Below are 17,751 nucleotides of genomic sequence, written 5' to 3' on the forward strand. Positions count from 1 at the left end.
TTGGGGTTCACCCAGTGGCAAATAAGGTTTGCCATTCAAAGCTTAGTGTTGAGCACATTCTAAGAGAGTTAGCTATTTAAAAAAAATTATTGAGCACTGCATTGTATAACTTGTTAAATCATTCTTCCAAGTTCACTAGACGTGCAGAATTGGGTATTTTAACGTACTGCTATTTGAAAACCTGTTTCCAACTCTTAGATGTAGAAACTAGCTATGAAAACATTTGCTTATATTTCTTGGTAACCCAAAGCAATTGAAAGAGGCATTAACATGATTTCCCAGGGGATCAAGGAATGGGGCTTCTATTCCATCACCATTCCTACCACTGTCTCTCCCACAGCATAGAACTGTGCAGGATACCCTTGTCTTACCCTCTTTGCATTCTTTTCTTTGAAAACATTGGGATTGAGAGGAGGCCAAAGAAAGTGCAGATTTAGGAGATGGAGTAAATGAAATAAGTAGTAATTCATTTATTTTGGACAAAAGGTTGATATTTGAATGTGAGTGCACATAGTCCTGGTGGTAATTCCACCTTGGTGGTGTTCAGCTTTGCAAAGTTGTGAAGAAGCAGTTTCTTCCTTGCTTCAGGATTGATATGCCTATTATGTAAAACATGGTAGAGTGATGTGTCCCCTTCTTTCTCCCTCTCTCCATGCATTTACCAAGCATGTGCATTTCATAAAAATTCAGTTTTGACATCTGGTTTCCACTGAACCATGTCTGTTGTTCCAGCTGGGGTAATCTGAGGATGACAACACTAGAACTCTTGTGGCTTGAAATTTGAGGTTTTTTTAAATTGTGCATTTCTTTTTAATTAAATTCTAATGTTTGAGTTTTTCTGTTCAAATTGAAGCCCAGTTTCCAAGTTTTTATCTCCAATCTTAAATGCTAAAACTTCCCCCACAAAAAATGGAAGTTATGATTTTGAAGTCACTGTTGAATACACATAGCACAAGACGCTTTGAATCCTTGCCATAAAATTGACTTTGATAATTAATGGCTATAACACTTAATATCCCTGTGAGGTGGTCATAACAGGAGCACCTTTCAGCCCTTTCTGCTGAGTCATGATATGCCATGATATTCTTAGAACCTCTGGTGACAGATAGAAATAAGAGAGGAGGATGACAGATGAGGTCTCCCCTAAGACTGTGGCTAAGCTAGAAATTGGGAGGTGGGGGACAGACTTGTATCAGTTCAGTGCTTCAAAGCGCAATCCCCTACTAATTGGAGGTTAAGTCCAATTAAGCTTACTCTAAGAGAAGTGTGCATAGGATTGTTTTCTTAATCTCCCCAGTCTTTTACTCTCAAATGGGAAGGGCTCGTACTATCCAGGTCTCTGCAAGTTAGTTTTGGTGACTTGCAGATGCAAAATTGAGTCTCGCTATGGTTTTTTTTTAATGTCTAAATGAAGTCAGAGCCTGTGCTGCTACTTTTAAATGAATCAAAATAATGGTTTGCTTTCCCTGACTAAACCTATTTTTAGTTTTATTCTGATATACTGTACATATTTCTCCTTGCAGAAAAAAACAAGTCTGTTGCAATGAGTAGCTTTATATTTTACCGCCACTGTTTCTCTCTTTCCTTGTAGAGTGCTAAGTTGTAAGACAGAGCAGCAAAAGCAATGAGGGTAGCAATTGTGAGTATTGTCTGGCCATGTTTTGGGATTGAGGATGTCTGCTAAGCAGGGAAAAATCATTTCTGCTTGGAGTAATGTTGGCTGCTGCAGAGTATAGTACAACTGATGGGGTTTTTTTGGGCTAGTTCAGGTTATTAATGGTTTATGCTTTAAAGGATCTTAGCATCATTTTGAACGTGTGCACCTGCATAAATCCAAGGGAGGCAGCTACATGGCCTGTAGTGATCTCATCTGTTAGTGGAGAACTTTACTCTTCCTGAATCAAATAAATAATTTGGCACAGCATAGCCCAGTACAGGCATGACACTTCTACCTAGTCATGCCAAGAAATGGTGCAGCCTGTTACCAAAGCTATGCAGGGCGGATGCATGTTACAGATTTTGCGGGCTGGATAATCAAAGTGTGAGCCAACCCTTGGAGACCATGTGGCGTTGCTGAGCTTACTCAGCTCCTGGTGTGCAAAAACGTTCTAAACGTGATGTTACTTCAGTTTATTTGTAGTATGATTTAACCTATATGGCATGAAAGATAAATATTTTTTTAAAAAATGAATGTATGATATCAGTGTAACCACACACGCTAGTCACCTAAGATTTATGGACAAAATGTCCAGTTCTGGTTTGTCTGTCCAGTTTCTATATCATTCTGGGGAAAGTTCTTTACACTTGAGGATCAAAAGGCCAACTTTAGGTACACGCAGTGGGCTGTACATGCCAGAGGATTTTTTGAACATTTTGAAACATAGCCATTTTTGCTGTATCTCAAACTGCTTTTGAAACTCTCTTTAGATTTTGAAAGCAATTTGGCATGTACCACAGGGTGCTGTTATTTGCGTTTTGTTGGTCTGAAATCCCCTGTGGGGACTAGCTTGTCTGGGCTAGTTGGTTGGTTTTCAGATATTTACATCCCACACATAGGCGGACCCCTGTGGTGGGTAGAAAACAATATTTAAAACACAACAATAAGGGAGCAGCAACTTAAGATGAGCACAGCTTAAAACCACATCCACAGCCAAAAACAAAACCAGTGACTAGAGCCAACTTGGAAATAGGAAGGGGTGGAGGTGACAACAATTCCAGCTCTGTGTGCCAAAGGCACATTGAAATGAAACAGTCAACTAGGCCTTGAAATGTCAACCAAAGAAGCCTCCCAGGACAGAAAGTTCCCCTGCCTGGGGACAATAACTATGAAGTCTCTGACTTGCATACCCAGCAGCTGCACGTCTGTCAGTGGTGGTGGAGTAGTATCTCCATTGAAGACCTAAGCGCGTAGGAGATGATGATCCTTTAAATAAATAAAGACAATGACAAACATTTTGGGGCTTGGAAACTGATTGGATGCTCCAAAAAGCCACCACCAACAAATTTATTTATATCCCTCCTTTTCCCCTGACGGTGCTTAAGATTTGTTAAATTTAAACTAGCTACATATATAAAATCTATTAAAACCATACCAATAATTACAAAACAGCACAGCGCCAGCCCTTTAATTAAAAGCAGTCTGTTCTCAGTCAGAACATGTTTGGGCTAGTTGGTTAGCCCTTACTTTTGAGTGTTTTGCAGTTAACCAGCCAACCAAGGAGGTGTTATAGGTCCATCTTCTCCAGGAAAGGGCCCAGCCAGTGGCCAGTTGTGAGTTCTCTGGATCTAGTCTGTTGTGTCTTAACTTCACGACTCCCTTAGCTCTTTGGGGTCCATCTTTCCTATCAAATTAGCTTCTTAGCATGCCAAAAGTTGTTACTGCATGTGAAGTGATTTGAAGTGACTGAAAGATTAAAATGTTGATTATATGGGTTTTAAAAAAAATATTAAAGTGCCTGGTGGTTTGTATGGACAGCCAAGAGAAACAGTTGGTAATGATATAGTACTCTGACCTCAGGACTGAGTGACAGGCTGACTCCCATATGAAGTTGCTGAGCCTCTAAGGAGAGATGCAGAAACTGCTCCTGCCTACACTTCTGGTCAGTAGGGGGAAAACAGCAACACAATTGTGATGCTCAGTGCAGTAGTGAGAAGAACCAGGGAGGAGCGAAGTGTCTGTGAGCTCCTCTCCAAGAGCATGTACATTTATGCTGAGCTAGGGTTTGGCTTAATGTGACGTGTGAACCTGGCCAAAGTGGGACTCTGCTGTCTAACGAGGATCAAAATATCCTCCTTGGTGTTTTGGCACAGAAATATACTGCTTAGTAACAGCACAACGGAATCTTCCTCCTTTAGTGGATTTTAAATGATGTGGGTCTCCGTATTCCCTGCCAGATAAATGCAGAATTGTGTTATTTCAGCTTCTCTATCTCTTTGTCATGGCAACAGCAGCTCATTTATAATAACTTCTATGTTAGCTGAAACAAAATAATAATAAAAAATCCTTCCAGTAGCACCTTAGAGACCAACTAAGTTTGTTATTGGTATGCGCTTTCGTGTGCATGCACACTTCTATGTTAGTCTCAGCTTTGCAAATCTCTTGTGTGTGCCTGGTCTTTTTAGACCAGGCGAAGATATACACATCACTGCAAGTTACATGAATTAAGTGTTGGAAATAGCATGCCTATTTTTAAGAGTTGAGAAGGAGAGCCTTCCCAGATATGTGGTATCTTAAGCTGCTTGTTTCAAGGATCTATGTTGCAGTGGGGAGCCGATCCTACTGATGAGAGCCTGTATGCATATTTGTCGGCCCACTGCTTGTAGTTGCAAAAGGACTGCTCTCTGCAAGCAGACTTGTGAAAGTAGGGACTGGTGGTGGGGACACATCTAGAATTGGGTGCTGGCCCTGGAATCAAGCACAATTGCTCTTGAAACCTTAACAGACATGTTTTAGCTACAGCATTCCAGCTTGAATATTCTTTTTTGAGAATTTACGAACTGGCTATGCTACAAACGGATCAAGGCCTGCTACACTTAAAGGCCAAATACACCTTGAGTGTGCCCACGGACAGACTGATAATCTGAAAGGAATGCAGAGGAGTATAACTGAAGGTAGTAGAGGAGAGAAGACTACTGCGTCAAGCTCCAGTTCAGTCCTCTTCTACACTCCTGTGTTTGCATTGCCTCTGCTCTTTGCTCAGTCTGTTATTCTTCCATGTCACCCTTCAGTCTCTCTCCAAATCCAGGCTAGCCTGCTGCCCTCCCTCCCTTTTCCCACTGCACTTTTTATGCAAGTCACACACTTTCTGGTGTACAAAGGAACACCCTCAACAATAAATCTCAGATTGATTAAACAAATTTTTTAAGCCCACTTGGAATACTTGAGTGGGTTATTCATGGCAAACAAAAACCTCCTGAATCATGCAATTGAGAATGCAAATACCCAGAATTGGCTGCAAAGATAAATTGGGCTCTGTTTGGTGGATGTGATTAATGCACAGCCGTACAGATTGCTCTGTGCTTCTATATCTTGCGATGCTAAACATCTCAGTCTTTCAAACTGGGTAAACCTTCTGAAATGGCTTCAAAGACTTTAAAGGCATCAGAAGCATTTTAACGGTCCTCCTTTTCCATGAATTTTGTATTGTCTTCTGTTAGGATGTACTGAAGGATGTTAGGGTGTACTCAAAGGAAGCATTGTTGATCGCTTGTTACAGAAGGTGATCCTTAAGATCAGGAGTGGGGATCCCCAGGCCTAGGGCCAATGCAGCAGCTCCCCAGCCTCTCTGTCTATTGGGAAGCCATCCCTCTGGCTAATAATATTACCGACCCTGATTTGTGCCCTTCCTGAGTGCATTTGCCTGGCTAGAATGTGCCCTTGAACTCTGATAATGCTTTTAGGATAGAGAGGAGTGTGCAGGTATGTGTAGAACCTAGCCTAATGTACGAAAGTAAAATTCAAATTAATTGCTCTGTCCCTTTTTACCTCTGGCCACACCCACCAATACCACGTGGCCCCCTGAAGGGCTATCATTTGCAACCTCTTTTTCTTGATTCTTTCTGCCCCATTGGATCTCTCTGTGTATAAGAGATTTTCTGTCATTTAGCCTCTGTGCAATTGGGAGGTGCACATTGAAGCAGTTGTTCTTGCTTACTAAAACATCAAGAATTTGTATGCATTCTTAAAAAGAATACAATGTCATTATCAAGTATCTTTTTAAGAAGGCTCTGATGCAAGTTTTCCAGTAACAAACAAGTCATAATTGTGATCTTTCTAGAACACATCCCAGAGGTAACACATGAAACACAGCATTCAGTCAGATCCTGCAAGCTTTCCTGTGATCCTTGGATGAAGGGTGGTACAGAAATTTGATAAATAATGATGATAATGAACAAGACATAAAGAATTAACCACTGTGGTTTCTTTTGTCTCTTGAGAGAATCCCTTATTCAAAAGTGTAATGATGAAAAAACTCCTCTCTTTTCTTCTCTTGTGATGTCGTTCTGTATAACATAATTACAGTTACCTATTTGCAAAAGGAGGGGAGAGACCCTGGTGGGAAATAAGCCACCATCTCTTCATTTTCCCCCCAATAAGGGGTCATATGTTAACCATCACTTCCAAGCTACAAAAACAAAAAGTCTAACCAATAAAAGACAAAGCCTTACTTATCTTGTTGTATTATACAGTATTGTAAAATGACCATTTAAGCTAAGTCTCTCTAATCAAAGGAGATTGATTCCCCAAAGGGAGTGTTGAAATTTGATTTCCATTGAGGCCAGGCAAATTGCTTATGCTCTGTTTTTCCTTTTAAAATTAGAAACGGAATGCTTGATCCTCAAATATAATTTGCCCGTAATTTAAATCACACGCTCCTGTTACATAAGAATGCTAGAAGGGCCCTGTTGGTTCAGACCAAAGGCCCATCTTCCCAGTGTCCTTTCCCCCCACAGTGGCGAGCCAGATGCCTATGGGAAGCCTGCTAGCAGGACCATATCGTGACAGTGCTTTCTCTGCTTGTGATTCCCAGCAACTGGTGGTATTCAGAGGCATATAGCCTTGGATACTGGAGGTAGTACACAGCCATCATAGTTAGTGGCCAATGATAGCCTTACTCGCTGAGAATTTGTCTAATCACCTTTACTGTATCTTCTGGTAGTGAATTCCAGAGTCTGAACTATGTGCTTTGTGAATACGTTCTTCCTCCTGTCTATCCTGAATCTTCCATCCTTCAGCTTCACTGGATTACTCCAGCTTCTAGTGTGATGAGAGAGGGAGAAAGGCTTTTCTCTATCTACTTCCTTCACACCATGCATACTTTTATGTTGTATGATATCACCCCCTTACTTGCATTTTTCTAAACTAAAAAAGTCCAAATGTTGGACTTTGGATGATCATTCTGGTTGCCCTTTTCTGAATCTTTTCCCGCCCTGTGATAACAGTATTTTAGATGCCTCTGCACCATAGGCTTTTCAATATTGCAATGCTCTTAAACATTTTTATTTTCAGTCCTTTTAACATGGAGTTTGCTTTTTCACAGCTGCCATTTTCACTGAGGTCTGGTCATTCACCACCAGATCAGTCCCTATTGGCATATATGTGAAGACAGGGATTTTTTGCACTAGTGTGCATCAATTACACTTGCTTACATTTGCCATTTTAATGCCCATTCACCCAGTTGGAAAATACCATTTTGGATCTGCTCACAATTCCTTTTTGTTTGTGCTACCCTGTACAATTTGGTGTCACCAGCAAACTTGGCCACCTCACTGCTCACCCATAACTTTAGGTTGTTTATGAAGAATTTAAAAAGCACAGGGTTAAGCAGGGCTTTTTTTCTAGAAAAAGAGGTGGTGGAACTTGTTGACCTATTTTAAGGGGAAATACCCACCCGAAATTGTTGAGCTTTATCAACAGCTTTATCAAAAGCTTTTTGGCAGTCCAAGTACACAATATCTAATGAATCTCTCCTATCCATATGCTTGCTGACACTGTTGGAGAACACTCCAAGGTTAGTTACATGGAATTTACCTTTGTGGAAGCCATGCTAGTCCTTTATTAGGAAGAACCACTTACTACATTTGAGTAGCAAGTATGTATCCCTCTTAATGATGTACCTAATGTTATGCATTGCCATCTGGGGTTGTTCCGGGGGGGGGGGCGCTCATTCTGAGACAGAACTGTGAAATGCACCACTTGTTTGCTCTCGAATGGGGTGACAGGTGTTGCCCATATCAAGTTTAAATATTCCTTTTCAATGAATTATCTCATGATAGTCCATGGCAATGACAAGTGTAACATTTGGAATCTGTTGCTGTTTGCTTAAGTGAAATTTTGGGGCTCACAAACCACTTATATCCTTTTGCTTCAGAGTGTCAAGACTGGTGGGGCTTGGATTGTAGACAGAATGTGTCTCAGACTGCCAACTGCTCTTGCTCCGTGAAGAACCTTGTGGCTGCTGCTGACCTAGGGCAGCTATCAGAAAAACTACTGCAAACTCAGCCTCTCTTCATCAAGGTAACTTCACAGTGTGGGATGCCTGTCAGAATGTGGCCTACTCACTGGAGAAAACACAACTCATAAAAATACCATTCCATCTCCTCTCTTTTTCACAAGACAGGACAGTATCGGTCTTATGCTGAAATGAAGCATTTTCAGTCTCTGTACCCTGGATTGACAGATTTCATCATACTGGAGGAATCAGCTGAGAGATGGAGCAGTCATCCAGGGCAAGGAGTTCACATTTTCTGGTGAGTTTGAGCTATTCACTGAAGTTGTAGACACACACGCTTTCTTGAACTTGACCCAAGTGAACTTTCTGGGATGTGTCTTCCAAAAGGCTGGGTGGCTGGGTGACTGGTGAAGAACACTAGAATGGTTGATACAGATTTGCTGTTTTTGTAGCTGTCTTATTCTAATATGTAATGTATCATCTTGACCCAAATGGAAAAATGGGTCTGCTCAATTTTATTTCCTTTATATATTTATTACACTTATAACCCCACTTTTCCTTCAAGGAGCTTAAGGTAGTGTATGTAAGTTCTCCTTGCCATTTTATCCCTGTGAGGTAGGTTAGGAGGAAAATGAGTGACTGGCCAAGGTCACCCAGTGAGCTTCATGGCTGAGTGGGGATTTGAACCCGGGTCTCCCAGGTCCTAGTCAGACACTCTAACCACTACACCAGACCGGCAGTCCAATTTATAATGTGGCATTTTGGCACATGTGCCTTGGGATTCTGAGAGGGCCTTTTGTGGTAGGATTCCTTAAGCATTTAAAAATACCAGCAGATTTCTTTCCAAACATGGTTTGACGGAAAGTTTGGTGTGTGTGTTGCGGAGGTGAAATACACAGAAAAATACAATGGAGTTGGGATGTGAAACTCAACAAAACCATTTTGGTTTCCCCGGTCAAATTCTGCCTCTTAGATGCCTGTAACTTCCCCCAAATGCAGGGGCAGCAGAGGTCCAGTTCACATTGTGCAGGTTACAGACTTTGCAGAAGCCTCTACAGTGCATGCAAGTGGTGCCACCAATACATGCCACTACTTACAGGCCTTTGAAAAGGCCAACTACAGCACTGAGTAACTAATGGATTCAGAGAAGCCCATATTTGGCTGGAATTTGTTCAACCCCCAGAATTTCTGCAGAAATCTCTCCTTACCCCTGCAATTTAGAGTATTTTATTCCAAAAAATGCTGGGTGCTGGTTTTGCCAATTCTTGTTTAAAATGTTGCCTAACAGCCCCATACATTCAGGTTACAGACTCCACTAACCCAGAAATAGTACCTCGGGTTAAGAACTTTGCTTCAGGATGAGAACAGAAATTGCGTGGCGGTGCGGTGGCAGAGGGAGGCCCCATTAGCTAAAGTCGTACCTCCGGTTAAGAACGATTTCAGGTTAAGAACGGACCTCCAGAACAAATTAAGTTCTTAACCCAAGGTACCACTGTACTGAATTGCTCCAGTGTTGAGTATGTGTGTGAGAGAGAATAAAGGGCTCTTCAGTTGCTTGGAGATAAATTCTCAAAGGCAACAACATCACCTAAGTCACTTTATTTAAGCTGCTCACTTCAGAGGCTGCTGCTCAGAGGTTGCCAAAGAAACTAGCATGCAGCAACAACTTAAGGCTACAATCTTAAACTGAAGCAAATGTGTGCATAGATACAGGACCTAAAGATTTTAGGCTTTGAGTCATATTTGGGCACTTCGTAATTGTGGGACACGGTGTTGTCTATCATTCAGTGCTGTTCTTACTTTATGAACTTGTGCTAGACAGTTTGGGTGCAGAATATCAAGCTGTGAATCATGACGGATCCCCACACTGGGATTTCTAAAATGCGTCCCTGCCCTCCCTTTTCTTGGAATGGTGAATAGGCTAGGATTCCCAAACTCTTTCCCATGTGGTTTTAGTTAATGTTTGACTAGGTGACGCCTTCCTTTATTTCCCTTCATCAGCATTTTATTAAATGAACTTGACATTTAAATATATATATATATATATATCGTTGTTGCATCAGCCTCTTTGTTCCCTGAGCATATTGTTTTCTTGGGAGGTGATAGGTGATCTGAACTCATCCCAAGGAGTCCCTGTCTCTAGTTCAAGCTCTGGGAAAATCGCATTCTTATGCTTTCCCTGCTTTTTGGTCACTTTTGCAAAATGGAGGCAATAATAGTGATTCAGGATGACAGAGGTGGATATCTTTTGAAGGGACTTGGCAGCAATGTAAGGTGCTAAGCACAGTCTGATTCTCTAAAATGTCCCCTAGGCAAAATCCCCTGAATAAAACTCGGATTCTGCAGGAGATTTTCCCCATCTTCTCTTCACTGCTGCTTCCAAAGACTATTTCTCTGAAAAGCTGTTTTCTCATCCACAACTCAAGACTTCAGGATAAGGTGAGCATTTTAATGCTTCTTGAAATATTTTTGTGCTGCTTCTCCGAAAGTTCAAAGCAGTTTACATCACAATAAAATGCACACCAAGAACCCCAAAACAAAAGGAAAAAAGGCACTAAACATCAGCAGAAAATGTTTCCCCAGACAATGGCAGGGTTCCCTTTCTTTGGGGGGAATGCATGCACAATTTTCTTCAGTTGTCCCAATGTGCCTTATGCTTAGCAGTCTCAGATAAATGGTGGTGGTGATCACATTTCTCCCCAAGAGTATAAGTGCACATGTAGGTTGCAGCAGTAGCATTGAGCACCTAGTCCATTCTAAAAGGCAAAATGCTTCAGATGGTAGTTATGGGAAACAGCTCTGTGGTAGTCAGCTCTTCTGCATCTTTGTGTCACCTGGGTTAATTCGGCAGGGAAATGTTCCTTCATTCTCTTGCCTTCCAATAAAGCTCTGAAAGGGCATGGGATAATTTGAAGCTTCTTCATCTTCATATTTTTCAGACATACAGACTGCAGAGCACCTTTGTGGTTGGAAGTGGTCAGCTTACCTTGAATGTTATCCCTTCTCCGTTGTGCAGAGAACATTGCAAAACAGTGATAGTGGAGCTGGAAGCCGGGGATATTGGTAAATACAAATACAGATGATGTGACACTGCAGCAAATGTTGCATTCTGGGAGCTGTTCATTGCATCCCATTGTACCTTATACTCTGGAAAAAGGCAAGCAGTGGCTTGCGGCTCATGATTATGCCCTGCTAAATGTTCTAATCTTTATTATGCAGCAGGGGAGAAAATGTATTCCACACCCTGTCTATTGGGGGAAAAATATGAACTCTGAATACACAATGTGGTATTCTGAATTGGCTTTTCCCAACCTGGAAGGATGCCTCGCCATTGTGGGAAGCTTGAGATCAGCGCTTTGTAGCAGCTAAAAGCCAAATAACTGTTTAGGGTAAAGGGCATGATATATTGCGTAACATCGCTACGCCATTGAGCAAACCCATCTTGATATAGAACACTAGACTTAACATTTGCTACATTTCAAAGAAGAGAGTGTAGAAGTGGGAAAGGAACAGAGAAGGGCTCAGGTGTAAAGAGGCGTGCTAGCATAATAATTATGGCGATTTACTGTAGTAAAAATGAAGGAGTTTCATGGCACCTTAAAGATTTAGAAATGTGGAGTGGAATCCCTTGCACTCATCCCTTTAGCACAACAGAACATTCCCCTGTCTTTGCACATGCACAGAATCCTCTCCAAATGTGCTGCAGAGGGTTGGGGAAACAGACTTAGGGAGCACTAGGGGAGGAAAGGGGGAAATTCTGTTGCACAGGTGCAAATCCTTATGCTAACAGAACAAATTACTTAGCGCTACTTTCGATATAATCTATATTGTGTCATGGAAATTCATAGGACAGGATCCATCTTCACTAGGTGCATCTAGTGAAGTGATTTCTGGCTATGAAAGCATGTACCACAATTCATTAGTTTTTTACGGTACCGTGGAAGTCTCTGTAAAACTATAGGGTTCTGAAAAAATAGAAGAACTGACCTGTATGACTTGATGTAGTACATGTTTTTAATCTTTAAGATGCTCTTTTATCAATAGTGCGGGGCAGGAGAAATATATAGAATGCCTTTCTTCGCTGTTAGGCCTATGGAACAGTCAGAGAGAATTTTTTTTTTTTAAGGGAAATTCTGTTTCTAATTTAATTTCTATGGGATGGAGTGAAGCCTTCAAGTCTAAGGGTTGCACTCAACACTGCCATTGCATTTGTGCCATGGAACTTCCCACTCTTCTTCCCTGCCGTCCCTTCCACATCCTCCAAATCTGCTTCAGAGGAACACTCTAAAGGTTCCTCTGAAGATTGGGGAACCCTCAGGAGCAGATTTTGGAGGTACGTAAGAAGTGGAGAGGAAGGGACATCCTTTTCTGTGAGCAGCATTGGATACAATCCTAACAGTATAAGTACGTTTTGAAAGGTAAGCTCAGTTCATAGACAAGACTGTCAATAGCATTGTCTTTACAAAGAATAGTAATGCAGATCACTTTTCCAATGTTTTCTCATTTTTCTCCCTAAAGGCTTTGCAAATGTGGATTATTGGACAACAGGCTTTAACTCCAGGGGACCAGAACCTACTGTTGTTTGTGATGGATCTGCCAGTTAAGAACTGTCGAGAGGTGCCTTTTGCTGAGTAAGAGCACTCGGGATCCAAGGCGAAGGAAATGGAACACAAAAGATTTAAGGATGGTTAGCCACCATTTCCAAGGATGTATCTTTACCCCGTTGTGTGCACCTGCAGTGAAGGAAGGAATACACTTTAGAAAGGGCATCTTCTCTTGACCTTCAAGATAACTTTGGCCTTTCCTTCAAACATCTTGGTAGGAGTTGGAGGTGTCCCCCCTTTCCTTGTGTGTAGATTTCTCCTTGAAAGCAGATGTGTTCTGGTGTGGGGTGAGGGTGGAATTGCTCTTTTGACACACTGTGCAAGTGTGCAATGCACTCTACAAGTTTCTTTTCCCACCTCTTCCCTAGTGTTGAGATACGCATTCTTGCTGCTTTCTTGGCCTGGGTCAGTTTAATGCCAGATCCAAGATTTTTTTCAAAATGACTAATAGTTGCTTCAAGCAGCCAAATTTGCTAGAGGGTTTCTTCTTCTTCTTTTTTTTAACATTTCAGAACATGCCAAGCACTACTCTTCTGAAAACTAGGCCTTTTTGAGCTGTCTAGGTTGGACTACTTTGGTCTCATTTAATCACTGCCTAGGAAATTAAAACTTTTTGTGCATATTTTGCTTGAACACTGTCCAGCTCTTGTTTCAAAGATGCTGATGGGTGGACGCTTTTGCGGGCAGGATTGGAACAAACAGATTCTTAAGGCTTGTGCCATGAATAATCTTGCCCTCTTCTTTCCCCCTATGTTTTGTTAGTGTTTTCTCATGTCTTAATCCATGTTTTTGAATACATGTTGATTATTCTTGAGCTCCTTCCAAGCTTTGTGCGTTTCCTCTTGCTGCTCATGGGCTCATCTGTGCCTTTAGAGAGGATCAGTTTCAAGCATGTGCTGTCTACATTTGTAGTAGTGCTTCCCAGGAGTGAATCTTTTAGGTTCCTGCTGCGTTAAGACAATTTGCAGATGTATGAGGTTGAAGTCGGATCCCAGTAATGAGGGCTGGGGCATACAATTTAGCATGTTTTATGTGCTATTGGGGATTATTTTGTTTCAACCAAGTTAACAATGCAACTTTCCACGTGAAAAGTAAAAAAAAAAAAAAAGTTCATTTGTAAATATAGGTCAATTTTAAGGAAGAAATTCAAGCAATCTCTCTATCTTTGCTAGAAGATAAGGTGGGATATATTAATTTTATGATAATAGCAATTAAGGGCCCCTAACCGGGTCCCATTCTACTTGATTTTCTGCAAATATGCAGATTGCATCTTCGCCACCTTATTTCTGTATATATTCTATTTTGGAAACATGCATAAACTGATTTGCAGTCTTAAGTGGGAGATGCATATGACAGTGAACTTAGCTGTATGTGTGTTTAAAAGATCAGTATATAAATAATAGGCAGCACTATAGAAACTTGGGTTTTTGGAGGGTTGGCATTTAATCTGCCTCATTCTTTAGCGTTTCCCTTAACCAGATGGTGAACCTTCCTCCCACCTCCCTTTTCTGCGTAGAGGAAATTCTCACACTTTTTATTAACCTACTTGAAGTCCATAAAGAAAAACAACAACTCTACATTAGAGCCCCAGTATCATTTTAAGCAGGTTTGTGATAATAGCAAGTTCAGCAGGAAAACCGTACTTTGTTTAATTCTAATGAAAAAGCAGAGGGATTTAATCGAGCAATTACAGAACAACATGTTCATGTAAGTTGAAAAGGACCACATTCCACATAAGTTAATAGAAGTTTTGCGACATCATCGTTTTACTCTCCTGGCACCTCTGCTGCTGGGATTTACACACTGAAGCTAGCAGGTATCGAAATTCTTATGTACCAGCTTTTAACCAAGGGTTATTGTAGATTTACACAGAGTACAGTTTGCCCTGAACTGTGGTGTGTCGGCATCCTTTCCCCCCCCTGCAAGTAATGCAAATAGCAACAAATTCAAAGTAGAATTTTACATGATGGAAGATACAGAGATTGATCAACACTTACATGAACAAAGCTTTGATAGTGAAATGCCTGTATTTTAGGGAATTGTGTTAGTGATGCTAACTGCTTAATAGTTGGCAGGGGGTGGGGAAGAATCATTCTTTCAGTCAACTCGGGGTCTCTAGAGAGGAATAGTTTTAAAGGCCAGTTTATACATGTGCTGCACAAGTGTTCCCATAAAAATGCTTTCTCTTTCCCAACCTCAAATGCCAGTCAGGAAATAGTCTCTTGGCCGAAGATAATGAATTTGTCCTGCATACGGACTGGCTTTCCACGTGCTCTTGGTCTTTGCATAGGTTTCCAGATCTTTGTCTAGGAGGTGCTATGCACATGTCCAAGCCTCATTCCCTCTGGAGTTTACATCATTTGTTTTCAAACTTCCAGTACATTTTCTCCTTCTCTTTCACAAGCTGCAAGGAATTAAAACAAGTAATTGCCCAACAAGAATCAGAGCTCCAAGTTCTCTGATTTTCAACTGATTAAGAGCATTCAATTAGATCAGAGTTTCTCTTGTCTGGTTTTTGGAGTGCAAGCTACCATTCTGAAGCGTTTTTAAGCACCTGTTACCATCCTTTTTGGCAATGGCTAAAGAAGTTGTGTCGGCACCTTTTTGCATTTATGGTTGGAGAACATGGAAAAGAATCTTTGCCTAGATCAGGTTCATTGCGAACTCAAACTTAGCTCCTGTGACTAAGTATCTAATGATGCAAATATTAAGCGTAAGAAACCTATTCTGGAGACAAGTCAGTCTCATCAAAGCAAAACACTCAAAGTCATTGGTGTTTGTGAAGCACAATCAGAGTAGAATAGTTTCCAAAAGTCTGCAGGAAGCATGTGCTGAGAACCCTTGGAAGTTGGACAAATTCCAAACGCCGTTGCTATTTGTGATGAAATGTTCTGGTGACACACTTTTTAAAAAGAGAAGCTCAGCAAGGAATAAATGCAAATATTGGCTCTCACTATTTTTCACACCCCTTGAATCCTATATATTGCTTCTGTTGCATGCCATTAATTGTTTCCTGAAGAAAATGTTTTTGGTTCCTTCTGTGATCTTAGCAGTGTACCTTGGCCTGCTTTGCTCTTCTCATCTTCTGAAGAAGCAAAGTGCCTCATCTGCTGTGCTGCAATATTTACAGAGATCAATGACTGTCTGAAGTTACAGCACATTCCTAAATCCTGTGACTAAAATCCTAAGGAGGGGCTCGTCATGGCGCCATGGGTTGGCAGGTTTAGTTGTTAACGTTGACAAGCCAAGATATGAAGATCATTTGCCAGTTTCTTAGTAATAAAGATTTTTCCTTATGAGCAAATCAGATCGCCTTGGTGAACTGAAGTGACGTGAAATAGAATCATAGAATTGTAGAGCTGGAAGGGACCCCAAGGGCCATCTAGTCCAACCATCTGCAATGCAGCCGTCTCAACTAGATAATACATGGCAGATGTATTATCCAACCTCTGCTTAAAAACCTCCAAGGAAGTAATGTTCACCACCTCTTGTGGGAGCCTCCTTCACTGTTGAGCAGCTCTTACTGTCAGAAAGTTCCTCCTCCTGTTTAGTCAGAATCTCTCTCCTCTTATGTCCAACATGCCCCTCCTCTACATGCTCAACTCTCAACCATTCTGTGTAAGGCTTGGTTTCCAGACCCTTGATCATCTTGGTCCCCCCTCCCCCCCCTCACACATTCCAGAATGTCAGTATCCTTGCATTGTGCTCAGAAGTGGACACAGTACTTCAGGTGTGGTCTGACCAAAGCAGAATAGAGCGGGACTATTACTTCCCTTGATCGGGATACTCTGCTTTTGTTGATGCAACCTAGAATAGCATTAGCTTTTTTGCTGCTGCGCCACACTGTTGACTCATGTTAAGCTTGTGGTCTATGAAGATCCCTAGATCCTTTTCACATGTACTACTGGCAATCCAAGTGTCCCTCATCTCATATTTGTGCAGCTGGTTCTTGTCCTGCCTAAGTGTAGAACCTTACATGTGTCCCTATTGAAATTCATTTTGTCAGTTTGGGCCCTGAATCCCAGTCCTGTCTTCAGCGCCATTGGCTATCCATCCCAGGGTGGTGTCATCTGCAAATTTGATGAGCATCCCCTCAATACCTTCATCCAAGTAATGGCAGGAAGAAGTGAATGGGGTGGAGAGAAGCTTATTGGTCATAAGACATTCAAATAAAGGCTTTCCCAGTTGCCTAGGAACACCTATTTCCATGGACGTCTATTGTTTAAATTGGCATGATTCCCCCCCCCCCCCCGACAACTTTCAGACTTAGTTTCAAAAAGCCCTGTGCAATTTTTCTGAAGCAAAGTAGAGTTTGGAGCATTCTTAGTCTTTTTCAACAATGATAGAGCAGAACCCTTCCTGATGCAGAATGGGAGAAAATAGTGTGTGTGTGTGTGTGTGTTTGTGTTTAAGGTTTCTCAAGAGTTTCAGATTTGAAAGGGAAGGGGCAAGCCCATTTCATTAAGACTTGTTATGAATTGGGCTTGCAGGATCAGGCCTTCCTTGAACCACTGTTCTGCCAGATGATGAGCATCCTTAGGATTCATTAGCTACACTGGCGTCTCTGGGCTCCCTGGGCCTACAAAGACCAAATCACAAGTGTCAAGAAATTCAGCTGCTTTGTAACCAGTGAATGGAAGGCATTAGCATCTCAGAGTATTAGGCTCTTTTTCTTTGTTTATCTTATGTAGGGAAATGTATAGTTTGAGGAAGCCTGAAAATGATGGCTTTTAAAAAGGAAACTATGTAATTTGCTCTTTCATTGAATGTGGGAAATGCTGGGTTTTCCTGTTGTATTTGAGACTTGAACAAATGACTCTTTATTTTTTATTAATGTTTTTTGTCTGTTCAGGGAATATGGGTAAAATGGCTCACTGTTATACATTATAATGGCTCAGGGGTAACAGGGAAAGTAACTGTATGTACACATACAGTTTTGGACAAGCGTATACACCAAATTATGGAACTCTGTTTCTAATAAAAGAATGTAAATATGCAATTTTATGAGCAATTATAGATTAATATATTGCAACCATTTGTAAATACTTGGGAAATGCCTGTAAATAATGTAAATATGTCAGATTTGTATGTTTGTGGGTGGGGTCAATTTCTACTTTTTGCAATTAAATACAGCTGTTGATGCACTTTCCCCCATATGACTCTTTTTGTTTATTAAAGACACAGTGTCACTAAAA

At 41.2% G+C, this 17,751-nt stretch overlaps 1 protein-coding gene across 2 annotated transcripts in view; it reads left to right on the plus strand.

The window, feature by feature from the left end:
- The window catches only part of LOC310679922 (bombesin receptor-activated protein C6orf89 homolog), a 34,503-nt gene extending 16,752 nt beyond the window's left edge, over window positions 1-17,751 (plus strand). For both annotated transcript variants that reach the window (XM_083445873.1, XM_083445874.1), the window contains exons 4-8: window positions 7,872-8,017; window positions 8,117-8,250; window positions 10,265-10,391; window positions 10,892-11,015; window positions 12,471-17,751. In XM_083445873.1, coding sequence (XP_083301999.1) covers window positions 7,872-8,017; window positions 8,117-8,250; window positions 10,265-10,391; window positions 10,892-11,015; window positions 12,471-12,556 — 617 coding nt within the window. In that variant the 3' untranslated portion in view covers window positions 12,557-17,751. The remainder of the gene's footprint in view (window positions 1-7,871; window positions 8,018-8,116; window positions 8,251-10,264; window positions 10,392-10,891; window positions 11,016-12,470) is intronic.

Source organism: Podarcis tiliguerta (assembly GCF_965153285.1).
Source record: "Podarcis tiliguerta genome assembly, chromosome: 6".
NCBI classification, from domain to species: Eukaryota; Metazoa; Chordata; class Lepidosauria; order Squamata; family Lacertidae; genus Podarcis; species Podarcis tiliguerta.